The sequence below is a fragment of the Panulirus ornatus genome, chromosome 43 (assembly GCF_036320965.1).
Source record: "Panulirus ornatus isolate Po-2019 chromosome 43, ASM3632096v1, whole genome shotgun sequence".
Taxonomy (NCBI): Eukaryota; Metazoa; Arthropoda; class Malacostraca; order Decapoda; family Palinuridae; genus Panulirus; species Panulirus ornatus.
In genome coordinates this window covers 10811457-10838588 of record NC_092266.1, presented here as the reverse complement: position 1 = coordinate 10838588, position 27132 = coordinate 10811457, and the positions used below count along the sequence as shown (strand labels likewise).

Here is a 27132-nt window from a genome sequence, read left to right as displayed (position 1 = left end):
ACTTACTAGGCACACTCAACAAACTTATACCTCAGTCGTCTGAACACACCTTTATCCCCTGTTCTTGTGTACAGTGGCACAATACATTCATTTCGCCAATCCTCAGGCATCTCGCCATGATCCATACATTTGTTGAAAATCCTTACCAACCAGTCAACAGCACAGTCACCACTTTTTATTATTATTATTATAAATTCAACTACAATATCATCCACTCCAACGTCTTGCTACATTTCATAGTACGTAAGGCTTTCACACCACTTATATCTTCGCCAAAACACTGCCCATGACTCTTCGCATTCCACCCCGGGTGTAACACCCTACATTTGCCATCAAACAGTTTCACAGTCCTTCAAAATATCCCATTTACTTCATCACTACTTTTTACCGCTTCCCCTTTTGCACCGTTCACCAATGTTCCTACTTGTTCTCTTGGTTTTTTTTTTTTGCATATTATTACCCTCCAAAACATGGTCTCCCTTAAGTTTACTGATACTTGCTTACCCCAACTCTCATTTTTCCTCTTTTTCAGGCCATACACCTTCCTCTTGACATCCTGCAGCTTTTTCTGATGCATCCCCCAATCATTTGTACTACTTTCCTGTAAGTAATGCCCAAACGCCTCTTTCTCTTTCACTAGCAGCTTTATGTCCACCACTTACTACCCTTCATGATCTGCCCACCTCCCACCTCTCGCATTTCACATACATCTTCCACACATGCCAGCACTGCTTTCCTAAATGCTTTCCATTTCCTCACCCACTCCCCTTGCTTCATATACTGTCACCTTTTGCCATTCCACTCAATCTCTTCTGATATTTCTTCGCACGTCTCTTTTCCAAGCTTACTTAGTTTCACCACTCTCACTTCTCACCGACATTGTTTACTCTTCCGGAAACCTTTACAAATCTGATTAACGGAAAATAGAATGTTTTAGTCTAGAAACATTGCATTAAAAGTAATACATTATTCCCAACGAAAAGGATGTGAATGTACTGTAGTCCAGGATAACTACCTTGGATCTAAGTTCTGAAGTTGTTTTATTTACAGTTGTATTATGGGAGAGAACACAAATTCTTTCCTTTGAGTTGTGATATTTTTGTTCATCTACAACCTACAGAGATACAATTGTTTGTTCAGGCATTGCGTCCTTGTCACAGTGCATAATGTCGATGAGCTCACGATGATCCATTGTGTCTTATATGGCTTTGATGAACTTTGTTACTGCAGATTATAGTATACTTTCGATGTACCAGCGCTATGCCCTTAAATATAACGATCTAAGTGCCCATTGTCTTTCCTGAGTTATATTATGTGAGTTATTTAATAAACATGTTAATTGATCCACAAATGGGACCTGGCAATAGCATCACACACATTAGAACGTCCGGCTTCGTAAATTATTGAAATTTCGTTTCTTGTAAGAAAGAGTTAAGATGGTCTCTTGCAAACTGGATGAGAGGTTTAACGGCTGTTAGGCTGCTGTGTTTATTATGAGCCAGCATCGTAACGTAACCCATGGAATTACAAACACCTGTTTTGTATGGCTACTGACATTTACGGCTTCATTAATAAAGAAACAGCTTCTTACGCGCTGACACAATATATATATATATATATATATATATATATATATATATATATATATATATATATATATATATATATATATAATTTTCCAAAAGAAGGAACAGAGGGGGGGCCAGGTGAGGATATTCCACAAAGGCCCAGTCCTCTGTTCTTAACGCTACCTCGCTAATGCGGGAAATGGCGGATAGTTTAAAAGAAAAAAAAGAAAATATATATATATATATATATATATATATATATATATATATATATTGTTGAGGGCATTACCACAGGGTCTATGTTGATTGGCCAGGTGAAGGGGTAGGTTCTTTTTCGGAGACCGTCCAATATATCCCCCCCTTGCATATCCTCCGTTTTCTTGTTACAATGTACTCTACCAAGAGAAAATATGACTGAAAAAAATCTTTAAAGACTAGGTTAAATCTACAGATAATCTAATTCTAATTCTTTCTCGTGTGCTGAAATTAAATCCTTTTCCAGCAAGACCATGTTCCAGTACTCATAAACGTTGGTGAGGACATTAGAGATACCGAGTCCCGAGGGTAAGGACATGTTCATACAGTTCTGAATTTGATCATTTCCGCAGTTTGTTGTGAAAGCCTGGAAGTACGCTAGTGATTTAATCGACCGTTGCATATCTTCATTGCAAATAGCACTTAGATGTGAAATGACCGATGACTTTCCCTGTGTTTGTTAGATACGGAACGAAGGGCGATATTGAGGATTCCAAGGCAAAGCCAGGATTTAAAGGTAAGGGGATTTTATTTGATGTGGCTGAATGTGGGTCTTTAGCTAATCTTGTGGAATCGTTTTAGATGAAGAAAGTAAATTTCTATGCTGATAGTATCTTTGTTATTGTCCAGTGTGCAATGTTTTGTTTTGATGGGTTTTTGGAACTGGTATTATGTTCTCTCGAAATTTGAATCTCCATCTGAGCTTTAAAATGTTTCATAACAATTAATGAGTGGATACCAACGTATAAATCATAGTTTTTTATTCGAGTTTCACCAGTAATGAATATTTTGAGGAAATCCAAATTCATGGTAAAATATATGGTTAAAATCACGGTAAGCAGTTGCTTGCCATGCAGTGCCATGGAACACCCGCAGTATGGGGTAAGAGAGGGGCATTTGCCACCTTCGTACATTAAAAGAAAAAAATGCCCACCAATGATTGCGGACACGATTTCATCAACTATCCATTTCAACGAACTTTTTTTTACGGTAGTTTGCATTGCTTAAATTTTGACCCCTTGCATTATACATACATATTTCGCTCCCTCTTGAAAATACTTCTGGCTGGGGGACATCCGTGCACGCCTGCTCAGTGTACGGTGAATGTTTGACGACGAGTTGTCTTCTCACGAACTATGGTCAGCAAACATTATAAAGGATCACGGGAAGTTGCTGGTATGTTTGCTACATCCAAATATTTTCCCACAAGACGAAAGGAACAATTAGGAAAAAAAATCCGGATATATTAAAAAGTTGGTTATATAACTGCAGGTGTAATGCATCATGCACCGGGTGCAACATTACAAAAATTGATCATATACTGACCTTGGTAATTATCTACTTTATTTATACAACTTATTAATGTGTATACTGACTTCATTCGTTGGCGATAAGTTGAAATTATCGAGATTCCTACATATTAACACATTTGCTACGCGGAAAGATTCTTGGTAAATGACCAGAGCCGCGCTCGGAAACTATCACTGGATATTTATTTTCCTTTCTTCTGCAATAGTAAAAGAGTGTTTAAAGTACAATAAGAGTTGTGGAGCGTGATTTAAAGCATTACATTTTATTCCACAGTATTAATTGTGATCGTGAGGTTTTTGTATATCAAGGAAACTGTAGGGTTAATGTGTAGATAAAACTAAGAGATCTACAGACCTTATAAGAACCTCACCTAACCTTCCAAAGCAGCAGTGTTGTTAGATATAGAACGGCAGCTTGTACGGTGGCACGAATGGCCTCTTGGTCTCCTGTTAGTTTGATGACATTTGATGGCAGCTGGTTCAATACTCATTCCGTATGACTGTTATAATCCCACCAGAAAATTGAGCTCTGAATAATCTTTACTTCAGGGGAAGTTAGATGAGGTTTTTCATCGGTTCTGATTATTTGATTTTTGCATTAAGGATGACAAGTGTTTCATTTACTTTTACATCATTTGAACTCGGAAATATTCTTATTTTCATAACCTTCACCACTACAGCCGTATGTAATAGTATTTTCCATATCACTTACAGCAATTGTTACCGTCATAAGTTGTCGAATTGCTTTAATTAATTCTTTCAGTTATGGTGAGTTTGGACTCGACCCATTTTTTTTTTTTTTATCGTATTTGGGTCATTGTTACAGTATTTTCGATATTCTCGGTGTTGTAGATCTGTTGATTGTTTTCGTTTTTCGCCTGTAAGAACTGAAGACCAGTTGAATGATAATTGTTAATGAAAGAAGCAACATCTGCCTATGCCCAGGCTAAAGTGTGCATGAGTATTTCTGGAATTTGAATTGTTAAGTGTTAAGAGGTTTCCCACTGCAAGGGACCGTTGTTTTGAAATGTAGCCTTTCAAATGGAAGAAAATGTCAAAGAGGACGTGGAAACTGATCATACATTGTGTTTTGAGCTGAGGACAAAAAATACACATGCAATTTCGTTGCAACAGTACCTTGATGCCACCGGGTATATTAAATTGAAGCTGGTTTGGTCAGTTTTGATGCTCTAGTTCTTGCCTACTGCAATATAGATTCGTTTGCATGCTTAGATCTATAGGCTGAACCTAGCCAGTCAGCATATTTGGTTTCATCTGTTCAAAGTATCGGGACATGTCATCTTTAAAAAGTTTTCTGGTTAGAGTGTACCAAAATCTGGGTCAGCTCATCGACCTGAACTGAAAATAATATGATTTCGTGTATTATGATAGAATTTATTCAGAAGAATAAATTACGGATGGTAAATTATTTTTTCTTAGGGAAAGTGGCGAGAGCCGTGAAGCTCATGGAAAATGTGAAGTTAACGTAAAAATAGACTAAGGACCCATGTATCAATAAAACTTTTGAAAACCTCTCAAACTTCGTTTGGCAGTTTAAATTTACCATTACATTTATTGATATGGTCAAATGGTACAAATAACATTGTAATTTGGAGCTTAATGTCACAGTCGAGAACGTTCATTGGACGTTACACCCAGCAGCTGGGCGTAGTCTCCTGTACTAGCAAACGAACACAATTCCCAGGAATTACATGTAACAGTAATGTTATGTATTTGTTCAAATAACTCAGAAGATATGGCAAATTCCTGCCGCTAGGTGTATAGGTGGGTTTTTCATAGGTTCTCATTTTCATACCCCTCACCACTGTCGACTTATCTACTTTACTGATATAGAAAAAACATCGTAATCATGCTATCCTTGTCTTAATGTGTTTACCATAATGAATCCCATCATTCCATAATAAATTGTTAGGTTAGATAATAAGCTCGCAGCACTATACCCCCCAAAGCTCTGGTATCTGCTTAGATTTTGTATTGGACGAGTAGGAGGAATACATTTTACATGGAGTATTCAATATGTTGGCCGCAGAATCTTACAGAATTGTCAGCTTTATGGAAAATGCTCCAGGGCAAAACAGACATTCGTTTGAAACCATTGTCAGTTTGAGCAGCGTCGGTTGGCTGCTAGTTGTTTAGAGGTTGATATATATATATATTTATATTTATATATATATATATATATATATATATATATATATATATATATATTATATTTTTTTTTTTTTTTTTTTTTTTTCAAAAGAAGGAACAGAGGGGGGCCGGGTGAGGATATTCCACAGAGGCCCAGTCCTCTGTTCTTAACGCTACCTCGCTAACGCGGGAAATGGCGAATAGAAAAAAAAAAAAAAATATATATATATATATATATATATATATATATATATATATATATATATATATATATATATATATATATATATATATGATGATTGATGATTGGGAATACCTGGTTTAAAAAGCGAGATATACATAAGTATACTTATGTAAGTAGGAATGATGGCCAGAGAGCGTTATTGGATTCCGTGTTAATTGACAGGCGCGCGAAAGAGAGACTTTTGGATGTTAATGTGCTGAGAGGTGCAACTGGAGGGATGTCTGATCATTATCTTGTGGAGGCTAAGGTGAAGATTTGTATGGGTTTCCAGAAAAGAAGAGTGAATGTTGGGGTGAAGAGGGTGGTGAGAGTAAGTGAGCTTGGGAAGGAGACTTGTGTGAGGAAGTACCAGGAGAGACTGAGTACAGAATGGAAAAAAGTGAGAACAATGGAAGTAAGGGGAGTGGGGGAGGAATGGGATGTATTTAGGGAATCAGTGATGGATTGCGCAAAAGATGCTTGTGGCATGAGAAGAGTGGGAGGTGGGTTGATTAGAAAGGGTAGTGAGTGGTGGGATGAAGAAGTAAGAGTATTAGTGAAAGAGAAGAGAGAGGCATTTGGACGATTTTTGCAGGGAAAAAATGAAATTGAGTGGGAGACGTATAAAAGAAAGAGACAGGAGGTCAAGAGAAAGGTGCAAGAGGTGAAAAAAAGGGCAAATGAGAGTTGGGGTGAGAGAGTATCATTAAATTTTAGGGAGAATAAAAAGATGTTCTGGAAGGAGGTAAATAAAGTGCGTAAGACAAGGGAGCAAATGGGAACTTCAGTGAAGGGCGCAAATGGGGAGGTGATAACAAGTAGTGGTGATGTGAGAAGGAGATGGAGTGAGTATTTTGAAGGTTTGTTGAATGTGTTTGATGATAGAGTGGCAGATATAGGGTGTTTTGGTCGAGGTGGTGTGCAAAGTGCGAGGGTTAGGGAAAATGATTTGGTAAACAGAGAAGAGGTAGTAAAAGCTTTGCGGAAGATGAAAGCCGGCAAGGCAGCAGGTTTGGATGGTATTGCAGTGGAATTTATTAAAAAAGGGGGTGACTGTATTGTTGACTGGTTGGTAAGGTTATTTAATGTATGTATGACTCATGGTGAGGTGCCTGAGGATTGGCGGAATGCGTGCATAGTGCCATTGTACAAAGGCAAAGGGGATAAGAGTGAGTGCTCAAATTACAGAGGTATAAGTTTGTTGAGTATTCCTGGCAAATTATATGGGAGGGTATTGATTGAGAGGGTGAAGGCATGTACAGAGCATCAGATTGGGGAAGAGCAGTGTGGTTTCAGAAGTGGTAGAGGATGTGTGGATCAGGTGTTTGCTTTGAAGAATGATTGTGAGAAATACTTAGAATATATGGTGTGGGAGGCAAGTTGTTAGAAGCAGTGAAAAGTTTTTATCGAGGATGTAAGGCATGTGTACGTGTAGGAAGAGAGGATAGTGATTGGTTCTCAGTGAATGTAGGTTTGCGGCAGGGGTGTGTGATGTCTCCATGGTTGTTTAATTTGTTTATGGATGGGGTTGTTAGGGAGGTGAATGCAAGAGTTTTGGAAAGAGGGGCAAGTATGAAGTCTGTTGGGGATGAGAGAGCTTGGGAAGTGAGTCAGTTGTTGTTCGCTGATGATACTGCGCTGGTGGCTGATTCATGTGAGAAACTGCAGAAGCTGGTGACTGAGTTTGGTAAAGTGTGTGAAAGAAGAAAGTTAAGAGTAAATGTGAATAAGAGCAAGGTTATTAGGTACAGTAGGGTTGAGGGTCAAGTCATTTGGGAGGTGAGTTTGAATGGAGAAAAACTGGAGGAAGTGAAGTGTTTTAGATATCTGGGAGTGGATCTGGCAGCGGATGGAAACATGGAAGCGGAAGTGGATCATAGGGTGGGGGAGGGGGCGAAAATTGTGGGAGCCTTGAAGAATGTGTGGAAGTCGAGAACATTATCTCGGAAAGCAAAAATGGGTATGTTTGAAGGAATAGTGGTTCCAACAATGTTGTATGGTTGCGAGGCGTGGACTATGGATAGAGTTGTGCGCAGGAGGATGGATGTGCTGGAAATGAGATGTTTGAGGACAATGTGTGGTGTGAGGTGGTTTGATCGAGTAAGTAACGTAAGGGTAAGAGAGATGTGTGGAAAAAAAAAGAGCGTGGTTGAGAGAGCAGAAGAGGGTGTTTTGAAATGGTTTGGTCACATGGAGAGAATGAGTGAGGAAAGATTGACCAAGAGGATATATGTGTCGGAGGTGGAGGGAACGAGGAGAAGAGGGAGACCAAATTTGAGGTGGAAAGATGGAGTGAAAAAGATTTTGTGTGATCGGGGCCTGAACATGCAGGAGGGTGAAAGGAGGGCAAGGAATAGAGTGAATTGGAGCGATGTGGTATACCGGGGTTGACGTGCTGTCAGTGGATTGAATCAAGGCATGTGAAGCGTCTGGGGTAAACCATGGAAAGCTGTGTAGGTATGTATATTTGCGTGTGTGGACGTATGTATATACATGTGTATGGGGGTGGGTTGGGCCATTTCTTTCGTCTGTTTCGTTGCGCTACCTCGCAAACGCGGGAGACAGCGACAAAGCAAAAAAAAAAAAAAAAAAAAAATATATGTATATATATATATATATATATATATATATATATATGTATATATATATATATATATATATATATATATATATATATATATATATATATATATGTATATATATATATATATATATATATATATATATATATATATATATATATATATATATATATATATATATATATATATAACTAGTGACAACTGAGAGAAAAGAGGGGGCCAGAAAACCACCGGTAAAAATGTACTTTATTGGGTAAGGAAGGGCGAGTTACTGCCGTAGTAGTACAGGGTTAGGTAAGAGGGTGTGATGAGTTAAGTGACTATATAGATACACAGCACACTTAGCTGGTCATCCTACCCCGTGCTGATTGATAAAATGAGTTGCCAGCTTGGCGCTTTTGGCGTTAGGTCTATTTTTTTTTTTTGAGATCTAGTGCCTAAATATCGTATTAAGCGCGTTTTTTTTTTTATTTCATTTAGCACCAAACTTAGTGTTATTTGAGCATGTGAAGAAATTCAAGCATTAAAATGTTAGTGATTTTGGAAGTTTAATCGCAACCTCTTATAGTAATAAGGAAAACAATACAAATATTGTACGTGATTCATTTTCATCGAAATGAACTTGTTCGAAGTTTTTTCGAGAAGGTTCAGTTCGGGTGTATTCCGCGGGCTGCTCCTCCTCAAGTACCCCTGTTCAGTTCAGATTCAGTCGGACTCTCGGTGGTGACGGGACTACCCGTGCGCCATGAAGGACCGTTACATTGTTGGTTGTGTTTGTACAGGCCATTACATTTAACGAACACAACAGTGAGTAAGAAATATACTCACCATTTTAGAGCAGAGTGGTTGAAAGACCCCAAATATGAAAAGTGGTTAAGAAAAGTAGAGGGGGATGACAGAAAATGTCATAGCACGTACTTCCAATGTCCATTTGGACGCCAGACTTAGTGACATTGACTGAAACAGCAAAACAGATAAACACAAAGCTGAAGAGTCATTCGTTACTCAAACCACAATTCCGTTAGAAAAAGTGTGATGACGTTGAAGAAAATGTATCACTGTTCATTCCAGAACACTGTTCATTACGTGTTGGTGATCATCTTAGCCATGCAAAGCCCGATTTGCAGACAGTGAAGGATGCAGGAATTTCAATTTAAAAAGGTCGAAGTGTATTGCTATTGTGTGCAATGTGATTGCTCCGCATTTAAGAGTGACTTGAAAAGTGATATAGACAGTCAGAAGTTTAGGCTCTTAATTGATGAGTCATGATATTACGGTAACGAAACTTGGGTATCGGTATCCGGTTCTATTCTGAAAGTAAGAAGACTAGTAACTTTCTTGGACCTTGGTGAGCTGACTGACTGTAATGCTAATGGGATATGTGATGCCATCAAGTAGTCTTTGAAAAATAATGGGTTGGAATTGCATAACCTTGTTGCAATTGGCCCCGACAATGCTTCTGTCATGATAGGTTTTAACAGTGGTGTACGCTAAACTCAAGTTGGAAGTTCCTCGTCTGTGTCATTCTCTACTGCTAGCTGTGTCTCATGCTGCAGCAGAATGTTTTCCTAGGAACCTGGATTTTATGATCGGAGAGACCTATAATTGGTTCTCCCGCTCAACCATTCGCCCAACAAGGTACAAGGATATCTTTTCTTTGATCAATGATGGTCAAGCTCCATTGAAACTCCACCAAACTCAGTGGCTGTCAGTTGAATCGGCAATTATCAGAATACTGCATCAGTGGCTTGAACTTGAGACTCGCTTTGAAATAGCAAGAAATAGTGAAAGGTATTACACAGCTCAGATCCTCTTTGACATGTTTTGTGACAAGAAAAATTATGCCTTCATGATATTCCTGAAGCAGATTCTTGGAGAAGTTCAGCGTGTAAATGAGAAATTTGAAGCGGAGATACGGGGTCCAACCACACTGCTATGTGACTTTATTCAACTTATTGATTCCATAAGTTCTAAGGACCTCATTCCAGGCAGAAAATTAAAGGAAGAGGATTCAGTAGAGAACTACTTACGCCCACATCTGTACTTGGCGTACGAGATTGAAAAGATGACACAATATAAGTTCCATGATGAAAAGAATATTCGAAAAAGATGCATACAGTTTGTTGTGGAATTGGTGAAACAGCTTCGTCCAAGTGTTACAATGTCATCGGTGAGTGCAAGTGAATGACTGCAACCCATAAAGCCTGGAATACGCATTGAGTTCCGGTGGAGGAAGCTTCTTCATGTATTGTGGATACAGAATACCGGAACCCTAGCACTCCGGGTTGAAATAGCGTCGTACAGGGATGCAAGAGGAGAAAATACCTTCAGTGACCTCTCTAAGGTGGCTTTGACTGTGCTGACATTGCCCCACTCCACTGCTGATATAGAGCGTTTCTTTAAGTCATATGAACATCGTCGAGTGAAAGCTTCGAAATAGACCGAGTATCAAAAGCTTAAATGCAATACTGTCAACTATGGACTCAGAAGAAATTGAAACTGCTTTTATGATTATAAATTAAGTATTTACTGAAAAACAGTGAGTCATTGAACGCATACTAGTCATCACAACAGGAACCAGGACCCTCACATAGACCACTACCGAGGACGAAAAAATTGTGGATTGGGAATTAGCATATCTGGAATAAGGGTGAGAGCTGTGGTGTTAAAGTAGTCAGTCGTACCTGTTATTAATGATTTGGCACGCCAGAGAACAAAGATAATCTTAGTCATCTGAAATTTTGAGTTGGCAACTCATAGGAGGCAGGCGTTGCGTTAGAGCATAGATGCTGGTGTCTCGTGGAGCTGTTGAAGAGAAGGAAGCCCTTCCAAGTCCTTGAGTGGGAGGGAGGTTGCCGTAGTTTTGTGCTTTGTGCTGGTGGAGGAGACTGGCGTTGGCCATGTCCAGGCGGAGTCCAGCATAAGGGTGACTTGGGTGCCAATGCCGGAGGAGGCTGTGGTGGGAGCCCCTGCCGGAAAGGAATGAATTCAGTTAACATTATCAGACGAAGGAAGCACGTCTCAGTTCAGAAGCCATGGTTGCATGATTGACCGGCGCTCACACTGCTTCATCTGGGCGGCTGGTGCCAGTGGACAGTAATGGTGCAAGCAAGTCACTGTCATGTTTCCCAGGTGCACCTCCCGTTGTGAGGGTCGACTTCACGTATTACGTGATCAGGTAACTTGCCCATGTGGTTAACAGAGGCCACATGAGGTTAATGTCTAGTCCTTGATGAAATGAGCCTGGTGTCTAATGTTCGTTGAGTGATTTCATCGTAGTCAGGTCGGTGACAAAAAGAGAACGGCAGGGCGTGTGTAGTGGCATAGGGGAATGACGCAACAGGCAAACAAGTTTCTGCAATTAATTTACTGTCATTGAGGCAGCGATTGTTACACGGCTACATTTAAGGAAATTCAGTAACGCAGTTATTTTTTTTTCGGGTCAGAATGAAGTAAAGTGCAGTTAGCATTTGTGTCAAGTTGACAATAGGCTACAGGATGTTATTTGGTCAGATCCATCTCGGCTAAAGGGTATGGTGTCGAGGGTGCGTCTTAGCGTGTCTAGGCCGTGTCTGGGCTAAATGGTGTAGTTAAACCTTTCCTTCCTAGTGTTGTGAGTCTTCAGGGGGGATCATCATCCAAGGAAATGTGAGCGCACCAGCGAAAAAGATTTTTTTTTCATATTTTTAGGCAAAGTTATTTGAGGTTTCATAGGTTCTTGTGCATTATCTTACGATCGATTTCGTAATGTATATATATAAAAAAAAAAATACGTGCAATCGTATACTTGGATGCATCCATATTTCCATTTTTCATTTATATCCACTATCATGTGTTGCCTTCCTCTTTCATTATATACACTTTGAAACTTTCGTTCGTGTCTTGGTTACTTTAATTCGGTCGTTCCTAGAGACTTAGCGAGTGTTCACCTGTGGTGTCTTATGAATCTTTGTTGTTCATAGCCTAGGTGTAATGCGCGTGAATGCCTCATGCGGATAATTCTTGTGCTGAGTAACCGTGTGACGCTTTCCACGATGTAGCATTGCTATCAGAACGTGTTAGACATCTGCATTTAAGTCTTCCATGATCGTCCTCATCTGAATTCATGAAAATCTGATTAGACTAGTTTAATGTTAGAGTACCGAATTTGGTTAGATATTAACCAAGGTCTCGTAGCGAACCAAGGAACGAAAAATAGAAATGTATTACAGAACCGTTTCACAGTCTGCTGGTTTGCAGATCTCTTCTTTACCTCAATTGACAACAGTTGGCATAAGTTGACTTTCATCACTGATTTCCTTTATTGAAATGAAAATCTTTTGTCTTTCAAAAAGGTGAATGCAAAAGTCGTGATATCTCACCTCCGAGTTATGTTAGCTGACACACCCTCTTGTCTGATCAGAGTTGCAATATTTGTATAAGCAGTAGCTTCCGAAGAGAAGTTGTAGAGAATGTATACAATTTCGTGCGAAAACTGTACACAGTTCTGGCAGTCATCTTTATAAACGTATTATGATCGTCACTTCACTTTTGGCGGCTCGAGAAGGATCTAGAGAGCTTGCCATCCTCTTGTCAGCAACAAGCTTGCATCACTTGAATCAGAAGTGAGGTTCTTGTGGGAATAAGACTTGGCTTTAGAAACAGGACTGTTTCTAAGTTTGGCTTCAGATGTTAAGCTGAAAACTGGATATGCCTTAGCTCGGCTGTTGTACCAAATATGTCCTCATGTAAACCAGACTTACGGGTAACTTGAACTAAGTGCGACTGACCACATTCATGGTTACTGTACCAGAGATATATTGATACAATACGTTAGGTCGGAAGGTAGCATCTATTTGGGTAGTAGTTAGGTCAGGATAAACAGCTTCAGTTGGAAAGCAAGAAGTTCACTTCAAGACGAGATCAGTAGCCGGCCACTCAACGTGTAATACAGATGATATATATATATATATATATATATATATATATATATATATATATATATATATATATATATATATATATATATATATAAATTTATTTTACTGTGTCGCTGTCTCCCGCGTTAGCGAGGTAGCGTAAGGAAACAGACAAAAGATTGGCCCAACCCACCCACATACACATGTATATATGTACATACACGTCCACACACGAAAATATACATACCTATACATCTCAACGTATGCATATATATATATTCACACAGACATATACATATATACACGTGTACATAATTCATACTGTCTGCCTTTATTCATTCCCATCGCCACCCCGCCACACATGAAATAACAACCCCTTCCCCCCGCATGTGCGCGAGGTAGCACTAGGAAAAGACAACAAAGGCCACATTCGTTCACACTCATTCTCAAGCTGTCATGTATAATGCACCGAAACCACAGCTCCCTTTCCACATCCAGGCCCCACAGAACTTTCACTGGTTTACCCCAGACGCTTCACATGCCCTGGTTCAATCCATTGACAGCACGTCGACCCCGGTATACCACATCGTTCCAATTCACACTATTCCTTGCACGCCTTTCACCCTCCTGCATGTTCAGGCCCCGATCAAAATCTTTCACACCATCTTTCCACCTCCAATTCGGTCTCCCACTTCTCGTTCCCTCCACCTCTGACACATATATCCTCTTGGTCAATCTTTCCTCTCATTCTCTCCATGTGACCAAACCATTTCAAAACACCCTCTTCTGCTCTCTTAACCGCACTCTTTTTATTACCACATATTTCTCTTACGCTATTAATACTTAATCGATCAAACCACCTCACACCACATATTGTCCTCAATCATCTCATTTCCAGCACATCCACCCTCCTGCGCACATCTCTATCTGTAGCCCACGCCTCGCAACCATATGATATTGTTGGAACCACTATTCCTTCTAACATACCCATTTTTGCTTTCCGAGATACTGTTCTCGACTAACATTCTTCAACGCTCCCAGAACTTTCGCCCCCTCCCCCACCCTATGATTCACTTCCGCTTCCATGGTTCCATCCGCTGCCAAATCCACTCTCAGATATCTAAAACACTTCATTTCCTCCAGTTTTTCTCCATTCAAACTTACCTCCCAATTGACTTGTCCCTCAACCCTACTGTACCTAATAACCTTGCTCTTATTCACATTTACTCTAAGCTTTCTTCTCTCACACACTTTACCAAACTAAGTCACCAGCTTCTGCAGTTTCTCACATGAATCAGCCACCAGCGCTGTATCATCAGCGAACAAGAACTGGCACTTCCCAAGCTCTCTCATCCACAACAGACTGCATACTTGCCCCTCTGTCCAAAACTCTGGCATTCACCTCCCTAACAACCCCATCCATAAACAAATTAAACAACCATGGAGACATCACACACCCCTGCCGCAAACCAATATTTACTGAGAACCAATCACTTTCCTCTCTTCCTACACGTACACATGCCTTATAACCTCGATAAAAACTTTTCAGTGCTTCTAACAACTTGCCTCCCACACCATATATTCTTAATACCTTCCACAGAGCATCTCTATCAACTCTATCATATGCCTTCTCCAGATCCATGAATGCTACATACAAACCCATTTGCTTTTCTAAGTATTTCTGACATATATTCTTCAAAGCAAACACCTGATCCACACATCCTATACCACTTCTGAAACCACACTGCTCTTCCCCAATCTGTTGCTCTGTACATGCCTTCACCCTGTCATTCAATACCCCCCATATAATTTCCCATGAATACTCAACATACTTATACCCCTGCAATTTGAGCACTCACTTTTATCCCCTTTGCCTTTGTACAATGGCTCTATGCAAGCATTCCGCCAATCCTCAGGCACCACACCATGAGTCATACATACATTAAATAACCTTACCAACTAGTCAACAATAGAGTCACCCCCTTTTTTAATAAGTTCCACTGTAATACCATCCAAACCCGCTGCCTTGCCGGCTTTCATCTTACGCAAAGCTTTTACTACCTCTTCTTTGTTTACCAAATCATTCTCCCTAACCCTCTCACTTTGCACACCACCCCGACCAAAACACCCTATATCTGCCACTTTATCATCAAACACATTCAACAGACCTTCAAAATACTCACTCCATCTTCTCACATCACCACTATATATATATATAAATATATATATATATATATATATATATATATATATATATATATATTTTTTTTTTTTTTTTTATACTTTGTCGCTGTCTCCCGCGTTTGCGAGGTAGCGCAAGGAAACAGACGAAAGAAATGGCCCCCCCCCCCCATACACATGTATATACATACGTCCACACACGCAAATATACATACCTACACAGCTTTCCATGGTTTACCCCAGACGCTTCACATGCCTTGATTCAATCCACTGACAGCACGTCAACCCCGGTATACCACATCGCTCCAATTCACTCTATTCCTTGCCCTCCTTTCACCCTCCTGCATGTTCAGGCCCCGATCACACAAAATCTTTTTCACTCCATCTTTCCACCTCCAATTTGGTCTCCCTCTTCTCCTCGTTCCCTCCACCTCCGACACATATATCCTCTTGGTCAATCTTTCCTCACTCATTCTCTCCATGTGCCCAAACCACTTCAAAACACCCTCTTCTGCTCTCTCAACCACGCTCTTTTTATTTCCACACATCTCTCTTACCCTTACGTTACTTACTCGATCAAACCACCTCACACCACACATTGTCCTCAAACATCTCATTTCCAGCACATCCATCCTCCTGCGCACAACTCTATCCATAGCCCACGCCTCGCAACCATACAACATTGTTGGAACCACTATTCCTTCAAACATACTCAGTTTTGCTTTCCGAGATAATGTTTTCGACTTCCACACATTCTTCAAGGCTCCCAGAATTTTCGCCCCTCCCCCACCCTATGATCCACTTCCGCTTCCATGGTTCCATCCGCTGCCAGATCCACTCCCAGATATCTAAAACACTTCACTTCCTCCAGTTTTTCTCCATTCAAACTCACCTCCCAATTGACTTGAGCCTCAACCCTACTGTACCTAATAACCTTGCTCTTATTCACATTTACTCTTAACTTTCTTCTTTCACACACTTTACCAAACTCAGTCACCAGCTTCTGCAGTTTCTCACATGAATCAGCCACCAGCGCTGTATCATCAGCGAACAACAACTGACTCACTTCCCAAGCTCTCTCATCCCCAACAGACTTCATACTTGCCCCTCTTTCCAAAACTCTTGCATTCACCTCCCTAACAACTCCATCCATAAACAAATTAAACAACCATGGAGACATCACACACCCCTGCCGCAAACCTACATTCACTGAGAACCAATCACTGCTTCTAACAATTCGGATACGATATCTGAGTGGTATCTTGTTCCCGCAGATGCAGGGATTGGGTGAAAAATTTAATTTAAAATGTTAGTTTTCATATTATTTAATTCGTGCATTGGTGACAAGACAGTAACTGGGTCGGGTGAATGTGCTCCCCTGGCTCTCGCGCAGAGCTGTCCTCCTGAACCAATTTGCCGTTTCTTCGTTTTTTACAGTGGCATTTTCATCACTTGAGTTAGAAAACGTAATACTCATGTTAAAAGAAATATTGCCAACTCGATCACTGGATTCATACCAGATTCGTAAGTCATCCGGGATTAGATGTAAGATCCAATTAACGGATTTTTTACGTATATTAACGTAACCACTTTCCACTACACATTTTGATTTATTAGAAGAGTCTGGTTTTTTTTTTTTTATACAGGATTTGATATCCTTTGTTAGTGGTTCTACAATGCTCGCTTAGATTATGTTACATATTCAAACAATGCTTTGTTAGTGGTTCTACAATGCTCGCTTAGATTATGTTACATATTCAAACAATGCTTTGTTAGTGGTTCTACAATGCTCGCCTAGATTATGTTACATATTCAAACAATGCTTTGTTAGTGGTTCTACAATGCTCGCTTAGATTATGTTACATATTCAAACAATGCTTTGTTAGTGGTTCTACAATGCTTGCTTAGATTATGTTACATATTCAAACAATGCTTTGTTAGTGGTTCTACAATGCTCGCTTAGATTATGTTACATATTCAAACAATGCTTTGTTAGTGGTTCTACAATGCTCGCTTAGATTATGTTACATATTCAAACATTGCTTTGTTAGTGGTTCTACAATGCTCGCTTAGATTATGTTACATATTCAAACAATGCTTTGTTAGTGGTTCTACAATGCTCGCTTAGATTATGTTACATATTCAAACAATGCTTTGTAAGTGGTTCTACAATGCTCGCTTAGATTATGTTACATATTCAAACAATGCTTTGTTAGTGGTTCTACAATGCTCGCTTAGACTATGTTACATATTCAGACAATGCTTTGTTAGTGGTTCTACAATGCTCGCTTAGATTATGTTACATATTCAAACAATGCTTTGTTAGTGGTTCTACAATGCTCGCTTAGATTATGTTACATATTCAAACAATGCTTTGTTAGTGGTTCTACAATGCTCGCTTAGATTATGTTACATATTCAAACAATGCTTTGTTAGTGGTTCTACAATGCTCGCTTAGATTATGTTACATATTCAAACAATGCTTTGTTAGTGGTTCTACAATGCTCGCTTAGATTGTTACATATTCAAACAGTGCTTTGTTAGTGGTTCTACAATGCTCGCCTAGATTATGTTACATATTCAAACAGTGCTTTGTTAGTGGTTCTACAATGCTCGCTTAGATTATGTTACATATTCAAACAATGCTTTGTTAGTGGTTCTACAATGCTCGCCTAGATTATGTTACATATTCAAACAATGCTTTGTTAGTGGTTCTACAATGCTCGCTTAGATTATGTTACATATTCAAACAATGCTTTGTTAGTGGTTCTACAATGCTCGCTTAGATTATGTTACATATTCAAACAATGCTTTGTTAGTGGTTCTACAATGCTCGCTTAGATTATGTTACATATTCAAACAATGCTTTGTTAGTGGTTCTACAATGCTCGCTTAGATTATGTTACATACTCAAACAATGCTTTGTTAGTGGTTCTACAATGCTCGCTTAGATTATGTTACATATTCAAACAATGCTTTGTTAGTGGTTCTACAATGCTCGCTTAGATTATGTTACATACTCAAACAATGCTTTGTTAGTGGTTCTACAATGCTCGCTTAGATTATGTTACATATTCAAACAATGCTTTGTTAGTGGTTCTACAATGCTCGCTTAGATTATGTTACATATTCAAACAATGCTTTGTTAGTGGTTCTACAATGCTCGCTTAGATTATGTTACATACTCAAACAATGCATAAACATAATGATTTTTGTTTATGTGTCAGTGATATAAGAAGTGGCTGTTTTGCTCGTGGGCACAAAGGGATCAAATGGTATTTTGCCGACATGATTGTTGCTTGCTTTATTAGGTTTCTCGTTCAGGATCAGTCTTGAGTTTGAGGTACGGTTGAGGGATTTGGGTGAGGTGAAGGGACTTGATTTTAACCCAACAACAGTTTATCTGCGCGTTACAGATAGGAGCTGTATGGCGCTTACGCTGAACTTCGTGCATTGGAAATGGATCTGTTGGCTCATGAGCTGATACGTGAATGAATCTCAATATATGCTAAGCCTCCTTTGCTATAGGATAAGTCGGTAAATTCATTAAGAGAGTGACGCAAGAAGAAAATATAATATAGGCATAATAACGTTTGACCTACCGGCGCCAATATATCGGGGAAAATAACCCCTCTGCCTTTAATATAAAGATGCATCTTCGCAAACCCACCAATACAATACGGGCCAATATTGTAAAAAAAAAGATTTTTTTTTTTTTACGCTCATTCGTATATCACTATCGCAAAGGATGCGCTGCTTCCTCTCATTCAGAATTTTTATCGTTAACTGTTACTGCATATGTAAGGACGTGGTAGGTTGTTACTGCATATGTAAGGACGTGGTAGGTTGTTACTGCATATGTAAGGACGTGCTAGGTTGTTACTGCATATGTAAGGACGTGCTAGGTTGTTACTGCATATGTAAGGACGTGGTAGGTTGTTACTGCATACGTAAGGACGTGGTAGGTTGTTACTGCATATGTAAGGACGTGGTAGGTTGTTACTGCATATGTAAGGACGTGCTAGGTTGTTACTACATATGTAAGGACGTGGTAGGTTGTTGGTGCATATGTAAGGACGTGCTAGGTTGTTAGTGCATATGTAAGGACGTGGTAGGTTGGTACTGCATATGTAAGGACGTGCTAGGTTGTTACTGCATATGTAAGGACGTGGTAGGTTGTTACTGCATATGTAAAGACGTGCTAGGTTGTTAGTGCATATGTAAGGACGTGGTAGGTTGGTACTGCATATGTAAGGACGTGCTAGGTTGTTACTGCATATGTAAGGACGTGGTAGGTTGTTACTGCATATGTAAGGACGTGCTAGGTTGTTACTGCATATGTAAGGACGTGCTAGGTTGTTACTGCATATGTAAGGACGTGGTAGGTTGTTACTGCATATGTAAGGACGTGGTAGGTTGTTACTGCATATGTAAGGACGTGCTAGGTTGTTACTGCATATGTAAGGACGTGCTAGGTTGTTACTGCATATGTAAGGACGTGGTAGGTTGTTACTGCATATGTAAGGACGTGGTAGGTTGTTACTGCACGTGCTAGGTTGTTACTGCATATGTAAGGACGTACTAGGTTGTTACTGCATATGTAAGGACGTGGTAGGTTGTGACTGCATATGTAAGGACGTGCTAGGTTGTTACTGCACGTGCTAGGTTGTTACTGCATATGTAAGGACGTGCTAGGTTGTTACTGCATATGTAAGGACGTAGTAGGTTGTTACTGCATATGTAAGGACGTGCTAGGTTGTTACTGCATATGTAAGGACGTGCTAGGTTGTTACTGCATATGTAAGGACATAGTAGGTTGTTACTGCATATGCGAGGACGTGCTAGGTTGTTACTGCATATGTAAGGACGTGCTAGGTTGTTACTGCATATGTAAGGACGTGCTAGGTTGTTACTGCATATGTAAGGACGTGGTAGGTTGTTACTGCACGTACTAGGTTGTGACTGCATATGTAAGGACGTGGTAGGTTGTTACTGCATATGCGAGGACGTGCTAGGTTGTTACTGCATATGTAAGGACGTGCTAGGTTGTTACTGCATATGCGAGGACGTGCTAGGTTGTTACTGCACGTGCTAGGTTGTTACTGCATATGTAAGGACGTGGTAAGTTGTTACTGCATATGCGAGGACGTGCTAGGTTGTTACTGCATATGTAAGGACGTGCTAGGTTGTGACTGCATATGTAAGGACGTGCTAGGTTGTTACTGAATATGTAAGGACGTTCTAGGTTGTGACTGCATATGTAAGGACGTGGTAGGTTGTTACTGCATATGTAAGGACGTGGTAGGTTGTGACTGCATATGTAAGGACGTGGTAGGTTGTGACTGCATATGTAAGGACGTGCTAGGTTGTTACTGCATACGTAAGGACGTGGTAGGTTGTTACTGCATATGTAAGGACGTGGTAGGTTGTTACTGCATATGTAAGGACGTGGTAGGTTGTTACTGCATATGTAAGGACGTGCTAGGTTGTTACTGCACGTGCTAGGTTGTTACTGCATATGTAAGGACGTGCTAGGTTGTTACTGCATATGTAAGGACGTGCTAGGTTGTTACTGCATATGTAAGGACGTGCTAGGTTGTTAATGCATATGTAAGGACGTGGTAGGTTGTTACTACTTATGTAAGGACGTGCTAGGTTGTTACTGCATATGTAAGGACGTGCTAGGTTGTGACTGCATATGTAAGGACGTGCTAGGTTAGCTCACGAAGCCGTGTGGTGACGTAGCCACTTACGTCAGAAAGTCCTCCAGACCTCTCTCTACCTCACTTAGTTTATTGATATTGCAGCTTTAACCTCAGGCAGGCTGCAGGGAGGAAAAAAGAATAAAGGTTTTAACATGTTTATCGTAGAGGGCATGATAGTGGGTCACAAATTAACTCTTGTGTCCAGCTAGGAATACTTAGGATTTTTTTGTTGGTGTATAGAACCGTTTTCTTAGCTCCTTAGCAACTGGGAAAACGGCCTATGGTTCTTTTCTCTCATAGAATAATTTACATTAGTTTCGATCATATCGTAAGTCATTATGCATCAGAGTAATAGCTTGAAGATTATAATGAAGCGTTGTAAACCACGCATGAACACAGTAACATGATCGAATTGATAATGGAAACTAAATACTTATAAATGATTCCCACTGATTTTAAGTACTATGATAATGATGATAATCATGAGTGATAATGATGTATGTTTGTAGATATTCTTGTTATTGGGTTCAACTTTGCATACTATGCTGATTGAAACTATATATTCGTGGGAGTGACAGATGGAAGGAAGATAAGGCAGCATCTTAAGAATAGATTTAGAGATTTATTTAAAGTTTATTGTTGGACTAAAGGAAAACTGTGTATCGTAGGGTCATGTTAATGGCAGGATATGCTGTTGTGCTGCCAGGAAGGTAGATTGTAGGGCAAAGTGTGCTGTTTTCTGTTGCCTGGAAGATGGATTGTGTATCATTCATTGGCCCCGTGATCCTTATTGATGGTTTATTATAGAAGTTGAAACAGGAGTCCCTGAGTGTAGGCCCGTGTGCAGGTGGGCTCCAGCCTCTCGCAGTGGGGGTCTGGAAAGTCTTTCAGTGTCCGTTATACCAGCACCTGTCAACTTTAAACAATGCCTGAGGGGCAGGAGGTGTGTGTGTGTGTGTGTGTGTGTGTGTGTGTGTGTGTGTGTGTGTGTGTGTGTGTGTATGTGTGGACATAGGCGTCACAGGGACCTGGCTTTGAGCTCCTTCCTCCACTTCTCGAGGTAAGCTTGTAATTCCTCGTCCCCCTCCCTTCGTTCTTCCCCCATACCGTTGGGGCTTGCCAGGCTCCTCGCTGTTACGGGAGGCGAGGGAACCTTATGAGTGCGGGCGGAGGTTGCCATAGTGTCTGCCTGGGCACCGCGCGCGCCGAGCCCACGGTTACTTATCTTTGCTTTGCCTCCGTAGAGAGAGAGGAACAATGGCTTTCCCTTCGGCGTGCATGACCTCTGTGTTGAAACCTTAGGTAAGGCTTCACCAGTCTTACAAAAATCTTCCTCTCTCTCTCTCTCTCTCTCTCTCTCTCTCTCTCTCTCTCTCTCTCTCTCTCTCTCTCTCTCTCTCTCTCTCTCTCTATCTCTCTCTCTCCCTGTTTCCCTCACTGTATTTCTTGAAAGTTCCGTAAATGTAAAGTATTTCATTTCAATCCTTGCCAAGATGTACATAAGGTATGTTTATGTATATTTTTCTGTGTACCTCAGCAGCGAATGATAGGCCGGTGTACACTTTTTTTTTTTTTATATTTCTTGGTATCTAACAAATGCGTTGTGTCGCTGAAAGTCACGCCAGGTACTGGGAGAGCTCTGTACCAGTTATTGGGTGAGCAACGTCTTTCTACCTGGACGTTCTTAACCATGTGTGTTCCAGTAATTTCATGGTAGAGTTATGAATGTTTTTTTTCCGCCACTGACCAGAAATTTCGTTGTATGAAAACTTCATACTGCACTTGGGTAGGGGAGAAATGATTCTCCCTCCGTATTCCCTGTGTGTTGTAGAAGGGGACTAAAGGGGGCCGGAACCCCTCCCCTCCTTGTACTTCAATCCCTAAAAGACGGAACAAAAGAAGGAGTCAAGCAGGGAGTGCTCATCCTCCTCGAAGGCTCAGGCTGGGGTGTCTAAATGTGTGTTGATGTATCCAAGATGAGAAGAAAAGAGAGACAGGTAGTATGTTAGGGAAAGAAACCTTGATGTTCTGGCTATAGGTGAACAAAGCTCAAGGGTAGAGGGGAGGAATGGTTTGGAAATGTCTTAGGAGTTAATCAGGGGCTGGTAAGAGGACAAGTGCCAAGGAAAGAATTGCACCAATCCTGAAGCAGGAGTTGTGGGAGTGTGTGAAAGAGTGCAGGGAAGTAAATTCTATACTGAAGTGGGTAAAACTGAAAGTGGATGGCGAGAAATAGGTGGTTATTAGTGCTTATGAGAAATAGGTAGCTATGCACCTGGCCGTGAGAAGAAAAATCATGAGAGGCAAGTGTTTTGGGAGCAGCTGTGTTAGCAGTTATGTTCAAGAGACCGGGTGTTAGTAATGGATGATTTGAATGCGAAGGTAAGTAATGTGACAGTTAAGGGTAATGATAACTGTGGGGCATAGGGTATTCAGTATTATGAATGGAAATGGTGAACAGCTTGAGGAGCTGTATGCTAAAAAAAAAGTACTGATGATTGGGAATACCTGGTTTAAAAAGAGGGACATACACAAGTATACGTGTGTGTGAGTAGGAGAGCGGGTCAACGGCCATCATTGGATTTCACATTGATTGACAGGCGTGTAAAATTGAGACTTTTGGATGTATATATGCTGATAGGGGCACCTGGTAGGATGTCTGATCACTGTCTTGTGGAGGCGAGGGTAAAGATTTGTCGAAGTTTTCGAAAAAGAGGAAGCAATGGTGGTGAGAATAAGTTAGCTAGGAAAAGAGAGTTATATGAGGAAATAACGAGAGATTATATATAGAATGGCAAAAGTTGGAATGGAATGGAAGTGGATGAGGTAAGGATGAGATATTAGAATGAACTGTTCCAAGTGAAGACTGGTCTACGGGAATGGCGTGTGATGTCACCATGGTTGTCCATTTTGTTTATCGATGTTTTGGCGCGGAAGGTAAATGCCAGAGTCTTGTAGAGGGGGGCGAGTATGAAGTCTTTGGGGGAATGAAAGGGCATGGTAAGTGAGTCCGTTATTGTATGCTGATGATGCAGCACTGGTGGCAGATTCGACTGAGAAACTGTAGAAGGTGGTGATTGAGCTTTGAAAAGCTTGTGAAAGGAGGAAGTTGAGAGTAAATGTGAATTGAATCGAAGTTATTAGGTTTAGCAGGGATGAGGGACAGGTTTATTGTGATGTGCGTTGGAATGGAGAAAACTTGGAGGAAATTAAGTGTTTTAGATACCTGGGAGTGGATATGGTAGCGAATGGAACCGTGAAAGCGGAGGTGAGTTAAAGGTAGGGGAGGGGGCGAAGGTTTTTGGGAGCGCTGAAAAATGTGTGGAAAGAGAACGTTTTCGGAGGAGGGGCGATGGTTATGTTTAAAGGTTTAGTAGTTCCAGCATTGTTATATGGATGCGAGGCATGGACTACAGGTAAGGCTATGTGGAGAAGGGTGGATGTGTTGGAAATGAAACGTTTAATGACAGTTTGTGGTGTAAGGTGGTTTGATCAAGTAAGTAATTAAATGAGACAGATGTGTATTAATAAGAAGAGTGTAGTTGAGAGAGCTAAAGATGCTGTGCTGAAGTGGTTTGGACATATGGAGAGAATGAGTGATGGACGGTTGACAGAGGATACTTGTGTCAGAAGTGGAGGGAACAAGGAGAATGGGGAGACCAAATTAGAGATGGAAGGATGGAGTGAAATTAATTATGAGTGATTGGGTGCTGCACATGAAGGGGAGTGAAAGGCGTGCACGGGATAAAGAGGAACGACTTGGTATTCAAGGGTGGACGTACTGTCGATGGACTGAACCAGGACATGTGAAACGTATGGGGTAAACCAAGGAGAGGTGTGGACTCTGGTTGTGGATAGTGAGCTGTGGTTTCGGTGTATTGCACATGACAGCCAGAGAATAGATGGGAGAAGATGCGGTCTTTCTTTATGATCTTTTGGTCCCAACCGGTGGACGTGGCCAGCTCCCCGAGCGCTGCTGGAACCTATTAAAGAGTGAAGGGAATTCTAGCTCAGCGAGTCTCTCTCTCTCTCTCTCCACACATACACGCTCGCACACCATCATTCACACACACACACACACACACACACACACACATTACACGAAGTGCATTTGGGAACTCAACGTGTTTCATTTCCCCGTGGACTCATAGGAATATATATATATATATATATATATATATATATATATATATATATATATATATATATATATATATATATATATATATATATATATTTATTTATTTTGCTTTGTCGCTGTCTCCCGCGTTAGCGAGGTAGCGCAAGGAAACAGACGAAAGAATGGCCTAACCCACCCACATACACATGTATATACATACACGTCCACACAAGCGAATATACATACCTATACATATCAACGTATACATATATATACGCACACAGACATATACATATATACACATGTACATAATTCATACTGTCTCTCTGTATTCATTCCCATCGCCACCCCGCCACACATGAAATAAAACCCCCCTCCCCCCCTCATGTGTGCGAGGTAGCGCTAGGAAAAGACAACAAAGGCCACATTCGTTCACACCCAGTCTCTATCTGTCATGTAATAATGCACCGAAACCACAGCTCCCTTTTCACATCCAGGCCCCACAGAACTTTCCATGGTTTACCCCAGACGCTTCACATGCCCTGTTTCAATCCATTGACAGCACGTCGACCCCGGTATACCACATCGTTCCAATTCACTCTATTCCTTGCACGCCTTTCACTCTCCTGCATGTTCAGGCCCCGATCACTCAAAATCTTTTTCACTCCATCTCTCCACCTCCAATTTGATCTCCCACTTCTCGTTCCCTCCACCTCTGACACATATATCCTCTTGGTCAATCTTTCCTCACTCATTCTCTCCATTTCAAAACACCCTCTTCTGCTCTCTCAACCACACTCTTTTTATTAACATACATCTCTCTTACCCTTACGTTACTTACTCGATCAAACCACCTCACCACATATTGTCCTCAAACATCTCATTTCCAGCACAGCCACCCTCCTCCGCACAACTCTATCTATAGCCCACGCCTCGCAACCATATAACATTGTTGGAACCACTATTCCTTCAAACATACCCATTTTTGCTTTCCGAGATACTGTTCTCGATTTCCACACATTCTTCAACGCTCCCAGAACTTTCTCCCCCATCCCCCACCCTATGATTCACTTCTGCTTCCATGGTTCCATCCGCTGCCAAATCCACTCCCAGATATCTAAAACACTTCACTTCCTCCAGTTTTTTTCCATTCAAACTTACCTCCCAATTGACTTGTCCCTCAAACCTATTGTATATAATAACCTTGCTCTTATTCACATTTACTCTTATCTTTCTTCTTTCACACACTTTACCAATCTCATTCACCAGCTTTTGCAGTTTCTAACACGAATCAGCCACCAGCGCTGTATCATCAGCGTACATCAACTGACTCACTTCCCAAGCTCTCTCATCCACAACAGACTGCATACTTGCCCCTCTTTCCAAAACTCTTGCATTCACCTCCCTAACAACCCCATCCATAAACAAATTAAACAACCATGGAGACATCACACACCCCTTGCCGCAAACCTACATTCACTGAGAACCAGTCCCTTTCTTCTCTTCCTACACATACACATGCCTTATATCCTCGATAAAAACTTTTCACTGCTTCTAACAACTTTCCTCCCACACCATATATATATATATATATATATATATATATATATATATCTTTCTTTCTTTCTTTCAAACTGTTCGCCATTTCCCGCATTAGCGAGGTAGCGTTAAGAACAGAGGACTGGGCCTTTGAGGGAATACCCTCACCTGGCCCAATTCTCTGTTCCTTCTTTTGGAAAATTAAAAAAAAAAACGAGAGGGGAGGATTTCCAGCCCCCCGCTCCCTCCCCTTTTAGTCGCCTTTTACGACACGCAGGGAATACATGGGAAGTATTCTTTGTCCCCTATCCCCTATCCCCCCCTATCCTATATATGTTGGAAAGGATCACACTTTTGCACGCGATCAAGATATTCCTTTGAGTCCACGGGGAAAATGAAACACGATAAGTTCCCAAGTGCACTTTCGTGTAATAATCACATCATCAGGGGAGACACAAGAGAGAAATATAAGTTAGTTGATATACATCGAAGAGACGAAGCTAGGACGCCATTTGGTAAGCATGTGATTGTCCAAAACATACAACGAGCGTTCATAAACTTATTTTACAAATTTTATCGTGTTTCATTTTCCCCGTGGAC

The 27132-nt window shown here is 40.7% G+C and overlaps 1 protein-coding gene across 1 annotated transcript in view; it reads left to right on the top strand.

The window, feature by feature from the left end:
* Positions 1-2118: 2118 nt before the first annotated feature.
* Positions 2119-27132, top strand: part of LOC139762306 (probable nuclear hormone receptor HR3) — a 608088-nt gene continuing 583074 nt past the window's right edge. Inside the window, exon 1 of the mRNA XM_071686920.1 lies at positions 2119-2340. Coding sequence (XP_071543021.1) covers positions 2265-2340 — 76 coding nt within the window. The 5' untranslated portion in view covers positions 2119-2264. The remainder of the gene's footprint in view (positions 2341-27132) is intronic.